The sequence below is a fragment of the Vicia villosa genome, linkage group LG7 (assembly GCF_029867415.1).
Source record: "Vicia villosa cultivar HV-30 ecotype Madison, WI linkage group LG7, Vvil1.0, whole genome shotgun sequence".
In the NCBI taxonomy this organism is placed as follows: domain Eukaryota; kingdom Viridiplantae; phylum Streptophyta; class Magnoliopsida; order Fabales; family Fabaceae; genus Vicia; species Vicia villosa.
Window position 1 is genome coordinate 91,433,147 of NC_081186.1, and position 12,038 is coordinate 91,445,184.

At 31.4% G+C, this 12,038-nt stretch overlaps 2 protein-coding genes across 2 annotated transcripts; both read left to right on the forward strand.

Annotated features, from left to right (window-relative positions):
* Positions 1-1,062: 1,062 nt before the first annotated feature.
* LOC131617822 (heterodimeric geranylgeranyl pyrophosphate synthase small subunit, chloroplastic-like) lies at positions 1,063-2,105 on the forward strand. The gene has a single exon (XM_058889073.1). It carries the CDS (start codon positions 1,123-1,125, stop codon positions 2,038-2,040), a length of 918 nt encoding a protein of 305 aa, XP_058745056.1. The 5' UTR covers positions 1,063-1,122; the 3' UTR covers positions 2,041-2,105.
* A 6,920-nt stretch (positions 2,106-9,025) lies between these two features.
* Positions 9,026-10,018, forward strand: LOC131617823 (heterodimeric geranylgeranyl pyrophosphate synthase small subunit, chloroplastic-like). Its single transcript, XM_058889074.1, has one exon. It carries the CDS (start codon positions 9,100-9,102, stop codon positions 9,991-9,993), a length of 894 nt encoding a protein of 297 aa, XP_058745057.1. The 5' UTR covers positions 9,026-9,099; the 3' UTR covers positions 9,994-10,018.
* The last annotated feature ends 2,020 nt before the right edge of the window (positions 10,019-12,038 follow it).

The following is a 12,038-nucleotide window of genomic DNA, read 5'->3' on the forward strand; positions in this document are numbered from 1 at the left end:
TCGTGACTTGTTTTACCCTAGTCTCTAGGTCAAGTTAATTTACCTATATAATAAGTACAAACAAAAATGAAATCCCTAAAAGCAAAGGAACATACTTTGATATCAAATACAAAAGATACCCAACTCAATCAAGAAATACCAACGTATAAAAGAACACACACAACTAAAAACACAAACACACATGTTTCTTACTATGGCAAAAATATTCATATATATGCGGATATCCGCGAATAAAATTCATCATAGATATGGGACAGATAGTTTAAAAGATATCTGCAGATAAAATAAATAGATATTAAATAACCGTTTATTAATGAATATGAATACAAGTTTAATGTTATCCATATCCGCGAATATCCGTATCCGTTAATAAATTATAAAAAATTATTTAAATATTATTAGTTTATTATACTCTATCTTTCATCTTCTAAAAAATTGAAAAATTAGTCTCCTTTTTATTCTATATACAGATTTTATTGGCCATTTCATATTTAAGCTTCTTTTATACTTCATACCTCACTTCAACAATTTCACTGTCCAACCAATCAGTACCGCTCTTTTCCCGTCGAACTAGTGTCATCCTTTCTACTTCTCCGCCGTCCGCTCTTCCACCATAACTTACAATCACAATATCATTATTTTCTTTTGTTAAAAATAAAATTTATGGATATTATGCTTTGGTGAAAATGAAGGAAATTAATGTGATGAAATTTTATTGTTAAAATAAGAGAGATTTGTATGAATGATATGTGATAATAACATCTTGTATCTTAAAAACAAGTTGAAAATATTTTTTCAAAACATAATTTTAGAAAAATAGTGTTGTTCATGGATATCTGTAAATATCCGCGAATATCTTAAAACCCACGAATTATCCGTTTAACGGATATCTAATGAATATGAGGCGGATATAAATATCATATTTATCCAACAGAACGGGCATGAATATCATACTACCGTCCCATGAATATCATTTACATTCCTGTTTCTTACCGAGGAAAGTAGCCAAATTTGCATTAGTTGAATATCAACATTATAGAACAAACAAACAAACAAACGAAGCTATAGAAATTATATTTAAGGATCCATCATTCTTCTCCCTTGTCTCTCACTTTTATTCCAATGGCTACTATAACTTCAAACTTCACCAATGTCAAATCCACCGTTCATTTTCCATGCATATCAAATCAACACCGTTCCCACTTACACCTCAAGAAGCCCACCACCGTCAGAATGTCTATGACGCAACAAACTCGCAACTCACATCCTTATTGGGCTTCCATGCAGGCCGACATCGAAGCCCATATCAAACAATTCTTCACAATCAAAGAACCTCTCGAAGTTTTCGAGCCCATTCATCACTTCATTTTTTCTGCCCCGAAAACCACCGTGCCGACTTTATGCCTCGCCGCATGCGAGCTTGTTGGCGGTGAACGTCACCAAGCTATATCCGCCGCTTCAGCTTTGTTACTAATGGAGGCAGCTACTTATACTCACGAGCATCTTCCACTTACAGATAAGCCCAAGCCCAAGCCCAAGCCCGAGTCTGAGATGAAGCATGTTTACGGGCCTAGCATGGAGCTTCTATCTTTCGAAGCAATAGTCCCGTTTGGATTTGAACTGTTAGCTAGATCCGACTATGGAGAAAATTCGGAGAAGATCTTGCGGGTGATGATTGAGATTTCACGGGCTGTGGGTTCAGAAGGGGTGATAGATGCGCAGTACAGGAAAACGATGGGTAGTAGATCGGACGGGGAGGAGATGCGCCACGTGGAAGAGATGAGGCGCGTGGTGGAGAAATATGAAGGTGGGTTGCATTCGTGTGGGGCAGTATGTGGAGGGGTGTTGGGTGGGGGAAGTGAAGAGGAAATTGAGAGATTGAGGAAATTTGGGTTATATGTTGGAATGATTCAAGGAATGGTAAAAAGGGGATTCAATGAAAGTAAAGAAGTGGATGAGGCAAGAGATTTGGCCATTCAGGAATTGGAGTTTTTTAAGGATAAAGAAGTTGATGCAATTAAAACTTTCTTGAATATTTAAATCTCTTGATTATATAAAATATAAAATAATAATATTATCAAAATAAGTGACTTCATATGTTACAACTTACAAGTTACTCGCTATGTTCCTTAATATAAAAAAAAAATTACTTTTTAGATTAATTGTAAAGTTAATGTATTTATATTACATATAATTCAAATACATTAATTTTTAAATAAATCTAAAAATTAATTATTTTCTTATATTAAAGACTAAAAAGAGTAATATGTAATTTTATAGTTAAAATAATTATAGATAAATTTTAATGTAAACTAGACTTTTAAATAACTTTTAATGTAAAATAAATTTGACATGATTTTTAGGTATAATTTATTTATTGTAGGTTAGGTATATAATGAAATAGAAAATAATTTTTTTTCTTCAAATTTTACAAAAAAAATATCTAGCTTCTCAAAAGCAATTTTGCTTCTTCTTTACCTTCAATTCAACATCAAACCTCCTATTAAGATCTAAATGTGAATAACATCAATCTTCTTATTGAGATTTAAATATAAATGATTAAGTCTCACTTTGATTATAAAATGAGGAAAAGTTAAAACAACAACCCACATAGAAGATTAAACATAAATAAAGTAAAAGATAATGAACACGATCAATTTTTGATTAATACCGTTCGGTCAATAGTGCGTACCTTTGGGACTATAGAGCAACTAGTTACCTTTATTTATGTCTTATGAATTAATTAAGATTTGAGTGCTATAATATATATATATATATATATATATATATATATATATATATATATATATATATATATATATATATATATATATATATATATATATATATTGTTATGAATAATAGTAAATAGATATGGATGTTCATTTTCCCCAATCTTTCTATATTCCTTAACTCCTATAATTCAAGTTCCTAACCTTTGTGTATTCCTTGAGTTAATGGTTGTTATTGGTCATGTACTATAAATATGGATCATATTGCAATGTAAATGGTACTTTTGGAAGAAGATAATACAAAATTGCTTTCCCTCTTCTCTTTCTCTCCTTCATGTATCATTCATCTCTATATTGATTTGGTGAATTTCACAACACGTTATCAGCACGATACTCTACAACGCGAGTGATAATATAGTCAGGTTCTACGTTACTTTTCTAATCTTAATGTATTTGAACCAATATAATATAATTCATGTTTTTGTTACTATTTTTTTTCCTTCATATAAATATGTTTATTTTTTTATATATTTTGTAGAGAAATTGATTTACCTTGTACAATAATATTAGATTTGTTTGATCATTTTTGTTAAATTCCGGAAGAATTTAACATTAAGGTAACTTGAAAGAAGATGATAATACAATATTACTTTTTCTCTCATTCATCTCTTCTTCATCTCTATATTGTTTTGGTTAGTTTCATAACATATATATATATATATATATATATATATATATATATATATATATATATATATATATATATATATATATATATATATATTTCTTGCAGAACAATATTGTAAGTCGAAGTGAAGTTTGTGTTTCACGTTTGTGGATTTCTTACCCCTCTCGATAAGGGGACGACTATATATAATATTCGTTAATTATGGAATTATTCGCGCACTTATGACCATGATTGCTATTTATTTTCTTGTTCCCTAATGCTCGTGCAAACATTAAATGTCGTTAAAGATGTTTGTAATGATCTTTTAAGAATGATTGAGAAGATTTTCAGAAATCCGAAAAGAGCACTTCAGAATTGATATTTTCGACATACAGGCTATGTCGTGGAGATGGCTAAAATCAAATATAAATGGATTATGTTATGATATCAATCTTTGGATGTCGAATTCAAAAGTGTTCATTGGATGGAAGGCGTAGTGGTTATTCTAAAGCTTTCGGCTTGCGTCGCGGCCCTTGCATTACGTAAGCTGTTTCGTGGAGCCTGTTGCGAACAATTTTGTTCTGAGTAGTTTTTGGTTTTGTGAGTTGGTTGTGCTAGGGTGTTGTATGTTTTGAGCAGTTTGATTCATGAATTTATTTTAGTGTGATTTTGGTGTTTGCACTACAACATTTTTCACTTTAGGCAACAAAAGAATATGAAACGGCTAGAAAACTGCCTTTAAAGGTATAATGGACTACGCTTTTATATACGTGTTAGTGAGTTTTTATTAGAATAGTTGGAAAAAATTTACTTCATGCTATAGTTCTCAAAATGCGAGCATAACGTATGATGTAACTGTTGTCTATTCTTCATAAGCGACGGAAAACGAAACGTGGATAGAATTTAACCTAAGCGAATGACAAAATTTTTTTCACCTCTCCTAAATTGACCTATTAAATAGCTAAAAAAATCTGAACATATATGGTATTAGATTTTTGAAAGGATTAAAAATGGTTTTATGAGATGTTTTATATATTAAAAATTGTAAGACAATAATAAACTAACTAATTTATAACAAACTCTAACTATCTAACTAACCCACTTTCTATATTTTGATAGCCTCTCACAAATTCATAGTAAGAGAAAATTTAATATGAGTTTAGAATACAAAGTTCAATTAATCAATTTAGAACAAACTTTAAAAACATAGTAGACCAAAAAAATATGCCGGAGAAATATATCCTAATAGTTGATAATTCGGCTTAACTATCTTTTATAGATATAAGTTAAATGTCAATAAGGCTAAGAAAAATAATTTTAATAAAATATTCATTTTCTTTATGGATAATAGCTAGAATGCCAATTAGGCAAAAGAATTTTATTTTATTTTTAAGGTTAAAAGCTAGAATGTCAAATATGTATTTAACAAAAATATCAATACCTGCAATGTCAATTAGGCCAAAATAAGAGAAAAATATCATGCTAAAATGAGAAAAAAAATATCACATAAATTTTGGTATTGTTAAGAAAATTGACGGTTCATTCAATCAAACAACAAATTGACCCCTTTTAAATTGTCTTCTTTGATTTCTTCATACACTTCTAGACTATAAATCACATTGTAGTCAATAAATTTCCTTTTAAATTTCTGGGATTTATAGTTGGTGGTAATCAAAGGACTCTAAGCTTTTGGAAGCCGGTTATTAGTTCGTTGAAAGCTAACCTTGTTGTTTGGAAAGGAAAACTTCTTTTCATAGGGGGTAGAGTCACTTTATTGAATAGTGTTGTTTCAAACATACTTAGTTATCAGCTTTCGTTTGACAAGGTTCCTTCGAAAGTGGTTAAAGATATTAGAGCAATCCAAAGGAAGTTTTTGTGGCAAGGTGTCGTGAAAAGGGTGGTGTGATGTGGGTTAAATGGGACATTGTCTGCAAGTCAAGAAAGGGGGCTCAGTGTTAAGGATATTGGCAAGTTCAATACGACCTTATTATCTAAGTGGATTTGGAGATTTTTGATAGAGGAGGAAGCTATTTGGTGTGGTGTGATGAAGGCCCGATACGGGGACTTGAGATCAAGGTTATGGAATAGTGATATTGGATGTTATGACTCAAAAGACACTTTTTGGTTGAGGGATTTATCGGTGTTGTGTGCTAATTCTCAAGGAATATTGCATAATATAAGAGTTAAGATAGGTAATGGCAACGTGGCCCGGTTTTGGACTTCTCGTTGACTAGGCACAAGTTACTTGGCTGAGCTCTATCCAAGTCTGTACCAGGAAACTGTTTTTAAAAACGATACAGTCCTAAATGTGGGATATTGGAGAGGCGATTCATGGTGTTGGGCTGTTATTAGAGCGGAAGAGGTGTTAGGATAGGAGGCGACAACAGAGTTGGCAGAATTGCAATCTTTGTTGCTTGATATCGATATGAATATTAACTCTGAATATGTTATTATATGGCCTTTTGATGTGTCAAGATTTTTTACGGTTCGATCATGCTACAAATTGTTAATGCAAGATCCAGTTGGTTGTGGGTTGGAGCTTGTTAATTATCAGGAGCTGGCCATGATTTGGGGGGGCCAGGTGCCATCTAAATTAAAGATTTTTGGTTGGAGATTATTGTAGGATAGATTGCCGACGAGAAAACAATTGCTACGAAGAAGAATATATATATATATATATATATATATATATATATATATATATATATATATATATATATATATATATATATATATATATATATATATATATATATATATATATATATATATTGCATAGTCAAGAGGTTGTATGTGTTTTTTGCGAACAACATAGTGAAGATCCAAACCATATCTTCATTCTCTGTCTTAAGATCCAAAGATTGTGGTCAAGAATTACTCAATGGCTGAAAATAGACACCCATTTTGCAGTAGATTGTTACAGTCAAATTTAGATGTGTGTGAATTCTTTGTCGGACAAGATTCAAAGCAAAAGGGCGGCAACTATATGGGTGACTATTTGGTGGTGCATTTGGAAGCTTAGAAATGATATGATATTCAATAATGCGGTATTTGACAGCGAAGAATTATTTCATTCGATACTTTTGTATACTTGGTGGTGGCTTGCAATAGTAGCCAAAGATAGAATTAAGTGTAACTTTTATGAGTTTTTAAACCCCATCTTTGTGCATTTGAATTTTGAATCATGCTGGCTTTCTGGCTTTCAGGTTTTCCTGTTCTCTTTGGTAAGGGTTGAGTACCCCTAATACTCTCTTTTTAATACAAGAGTTATTTATGGAAAAAAAATATTGTAGTCAATCATACTATATGTATTTTCAAAAATCAATAATTCAAAAAAAGACTTTTTGAAATTCTTTGAATTGTGTAAATAAACACCTTTTAAATGAAGACTTGAATATATTTTTTGAATCATCTATATTTTTGCTGTCAATAATTCTTCTTTCTCAAGAATATGAAACTAGAAAATAAACAACGTGTTTGATGAATTTTCTTCAAGCAACTTGGATGAATTTTGAGGTTGAAGAAATAACGATGAAAAAGATGAACAAATTATTCAAGAGTCAAATAAAAAATTAAAAAAATGTAGAGAATAATTATCTCTATTTCCAAATTAATTATGAATGAAAGATTGAAGAATATAAAATAAAATTTTCAGTAAGCTTTTAAAATTAATCCCACATACAACAATGAAACACACATTTAAAAAAAAAATTAAGATAATAAAATATTTATAAAAATATTTTTTTAGAACACGTGCATTCAATATATCGAAATTTTAAATATGACTTTATTGCATTATATTAAACATTTTTTAATTATATGATCCTTAACATGTGCCATTAGATTTAGGGCACATGTTAGCATGACCCAGAAAGAAAAAATGGGCACAAAGTCCATGCAGATAGGGGTGAACATCAGTTTGGTTCGGTTAAGATTCGGGCCCAAACCAACCAACCGAACCAACCCTCGGGGGCATAAGTTAGGCCCAATTCCGACCGGGTTTTTTTTCTCCAATTTTTTCGGATTCGAATTTATTTGGTTCGGTTCAATTAACCGGTTAATTTCGAGTGATTAATAAATGGTCTGGTTCAAATATAAGCCCAAATTCATAATTTAGCCATTTTTTCTTATAAATCTTTCACTCAATGGGCATAATTGAAACAATTCAGAAAAATACAAAATATAATTTTAATCTGTTGAATCATTCCAAAACTTGATTACTTTTACTATATTTAATCTATTTTAATCCGTTAATCATTTTAATACTGGGCTAATTTTAACACCCTATCTAGATCCATTCTATTAAAAAATCAATAACATGCTAAAAATATAAAATCATCCACAACAAATACAGAATAAAATTCAAAAACACTAAGATTTGATAATAAGGTGTTCTTATGTTAATAAGAGTAATAAATAAATGTTCTTATGTTCTTATTTTGATCCACTTTTAAGTATAAGTTAAACTCTCGATAGAAATGTCTTTGTCATTCCTTGTGCATCATTGAGCATTTCATTTCAGTCAAGTGATATCAAATCTGCAAATAAAAAACAGACTTTAAATTTGATTTACAATTTAAGATAATAAAACAATAACTATAAGATCTTAAATTATAAATAAAACAAAATTTTAAAAATAGAAAAAAAAAATACAACATCCAAACACAATAATGAGATCTTAAATTATTCTATCCATAACACAATAACACTAATATCAGATGTGACATTAGAAAACACTCACAAAATCAAACAATAAAACACTAATATCAGATCTGATATTAGAAAAAACACCTACAAAATCAAACAATAAAACACTAATAGTATCATATATGATATTAGAAAAAATACCCACAAAATCAAACAAAAAAACACTAATATCAGATCTTACATCAGAAAAAAAACACCTACAAAATCAAAATATAAAACAAAACAAAAAACAATAACACAAATTTAGTTTCATATAAAAAAATGTATTTTTTAATCTGAATAAACAATTTCTAATCCTCTTCAAAAGGGCTATTTCAAAACGCATCATGTAGAAATAGAGAAGAAAATAAAATAGGCAAATCAAAATAAAAAACAAACTATGAACACCAGAAAATAGATTCATGCAAAAAGTTAATCTGTGATGCAGTTGTAACTGGGGTTGGCCCTAATAGTTACTGGGTTGGGCTTGTTGGAACTGGGGTTGGCCTTAATAGTTACTGGGTTTCGGTCGGTTTCGATCACCAACGGACTCTATAATTCAATCCAAACCGATCGAATTAACCCACTTAAATCCATTTTAATTCACCTGCCCACCCGTGTATCCGAAACGACCCGACCCAAACACTCGGACTGGATTGGATTCGGTCGGTTGGTAACTTCTTGTCCAGCCCTACATGCAGATATCCGTGATGGTTGGATCATGTATTGTCGTATAGTACGACTAGGTTGTTTTGGTTGCTTTAGAGTAAACAGTTTGTACCTCTGTCCTCCAATTGTTTCTCACTCACACATTTATAATTACTATTTCACACGTGATACTCACCAAGAACTTTAGCACACAAATCAATAAAGACATTAACAGACAAATTTGCATTGGTTGAATTTCAAAATCAGTCTATAAAACAAACGGAAACGAAGCTATAAATATTAGTACAGTATAACTAAGGATCCATCTCAATCATCTCCTTTCTCTCTCTTCTTCTTCGTCCTTCCATGGCTACTATCACTTCCCACCTCCCCAATGTCAAATCCATTTTATCAAATCAACACCGTTCCCACTTACAGTTAAAGCCCACCACCGTTAGAATGACCATGACTACTCAACAAACTCGCAACCCACATCTCCATTGGGCTTCTCTACAGGCCGACATCCAAGCCCATCTCAAATCCTCCATTACAATCAAACAACCTCTCGAGGTTTTCGAGCCCATGCATCACCTCATTTTCTCTGCCCCGAAAACCACCGTGCCAGCTTTATGCCTCGTTGCATGTGAGCTTGTCGGCGGTCAGCGTCACCAAGCCATATCCGCTGCTTCAGCTTTGTTACTAATGGAAGCAGCTACTTATGTTCACGAGCATCTTCCCGAGCCCAAGCCCAAGAGAAAGCCCAAACCAGTGGTGAACCATGTTTACGGGCCTAACGTGGAGCTTCTAACTGGCGATGGAATAGTCCCGTTTGGATTTGAACTGTTAGCTAGATCCGACGGTGGAGAAAATTCGGAGCGGATCTTGCGGGTAATGGTTGAGATCTCAAGGGCTGTGGGTTCACGAGGAGTGATAGATGCACAGTACAGGAAAACAATGGATACTAGATCCGACGGTGAGGAGATATGCCACGTTGAAGAAATCAGGCGCATGGTGGAGAAATATGAAGGTGGGTTGCATTCGTGTGGGGCAGTATGTGGAGGGGTGTTGGGTGGGGGAAGTGAAGAGGAAATTGAGAGATTGAGGAAATTTGGGTTTTATGTTGGAATGATTCAAGGAATGGCACAAAGGGGATTCAATGAAAGTAAAGAAGTGGATGAGGCAAGAAATTTAGCACTACAAGAATTGAAGTTTTTCAAAGATAAAGAAGTTGATACAATTAAAGTTTTATTGAATATTTAATTATTTTTTTTTGGTAAAAAAATGGCTAGACATTTTAAATATCTTAATTATTATAATGTAATATTCATGTTATTAATGTTTTTTTATTCATGTTAAGTTGTGCATTAATGTTTTCTAGTCAGTTATTTTCTTCAGTTGTTAAAATAAGTTAGTTATTATTTTTAAAAGTGCAGGCTATGTATTGGACGATGATACATAGATATTGTATGGCGTGGCTACTAAATAAGAGTGAATATAAAAAATTCACTAAATAAATGACAGGGAATCATTAAGATGTAATGTGATGATTGAAAAAGTACAAATTAAAAATATAAATGTAGTCTAATAACACATGCTCAAATTAGGGGCGGAGCTATAGCCCAACGAACCCGGGCACGCACCCGGGCTCAACCCCTCTTTTTATTGTATACTCCTCATCTAATAGTTGATTTTTTTAGATAACACTAGGGGCAAAATTAGTAATTTTTAAATAAAATTAAGGGCAAAATTAGTGAAAATAGGGTGTAAAATTTTTGGACAAAATTAAGGGCAAATTTTTTAGACAAAACTAAAGGTAAAATTAGTATAAACCGGATAAAAAATTAGTAAAAATGAAGTATAATTTTTTTGCCCGGGCTTCCTTAAATTTCTGGCTCTCAAACTGAATATAAAATGATGCTTTATGAAGTAAATTGGCCAAGACAGGGATGAAAATGATGCATGGATCTTGTTAAGAGATTATTTATGTATTCACCAAATTATATTAAATGGCATAGATGTGAAATTCAATATTTTTAATATTGATTTAAAATAAAAATAAAAATTAAAGTGCCCTAAAAGCCTCACTTTGGAGAGGCATAAAAAAGTTTGGCGTTGTCATATATAAATATATTTAATTTCGCTTATGATCTCTATATATTATGATGGTTTGATTTTGATTTTAATTTTTGATTTTAATTTTTTTCTGACAATTTCATTGCTTTTGAGCGGTGCGTTTGATTATTATTCACGTCAAGAATAAACAATAGTTTTCACTAGTTTGACTCACAATCAAACAATTTATTACATCAAAAATAATTACTCAAGATATAATATGCTCTTAATAAATTACAATGAATTCCTCACCTAAAACAAAGATCCTCTCTTACACTCAAAAATATTTTCGAAACACTAAAGACAACATATGTGAGAAAAAGAGAGATTTAGTGAAAATGATGAGACAGTAAGAAGGTGAGATCAAAACTCATTTTCTTTAAGAAATAAAATGATAAAGAAGTTATCTATTTATAAGCAACATTGTGGTATAAATTTGGAAACAATCCATAGGTCAAATAAATGCCGTAATTGATTAACCTAATTAATTATCGACCTCTAATAATCAATTGTTCAAGATACAAATAAAAGATTTTGATATTTAGTCATTATCCATCATTAATAGACCCCAATCGATTTTAGACTCGACCAAGAGAAAATAATCAATTAGATCATTAGGTATAATCGATTATTCAGTTAGAAAAATATCTTCCAATGAATCAAACATTCGCCTAATCAGTTAGTTATGCTATAAAAACATTTTTAGGGGTTTAAATTAAATATGAGAGACTTCTCAAAGGTTTGTGTGTGTGTGATATTTTGCCATAATCTTTATAGAAATACTCTTATATCCTTACAAGAAACTAGCCACTCAAACATACATGACGAAGAGAGCTTTCACACTTCCTCTCTTTCACAACTCTAAAGCTTCATGTCTTGACATCATAATCGTTGAGTTTAGAATCATACAAGAGCCTCAAGTCTTTTTTTAATGAGGCTAGAGATATCTTCATGTTATTTACCATCATGAGAGAGTTGAGAAGAAAAACCACTGGTAATCCTTGAAACAAAAGTATTCACTTGAATGTCATTTGATCATAGTGTTGACTTTAAATAGATGACGTGATCTTTAAGAAAATCTTCAAGAAATGACTAGATATCTTGAGCATTTTTTACTGCTTGAGCTATCTTTAACGGATAAGGACTTCATTGGATATCATTTGATATCATGTGTTGTCATCACAAAAATCAAA

Excerpts from the sequence above, each read along its gene's own strand:
- LOC131617823 (XM_058889074.1), top strand. The coding sequence starts at position 9,100 with ATGGCTACTATCACTTCCCACCTCCCCAATGTCAAATCCATTTTATCA.
- LOC131617822 (XM_058889073.1), top strand. The coding sequence starts at position 1,123 with ATGGCTACTATAACTTCAAACTTCACCAATGTCAAATCCACCGTTCAT.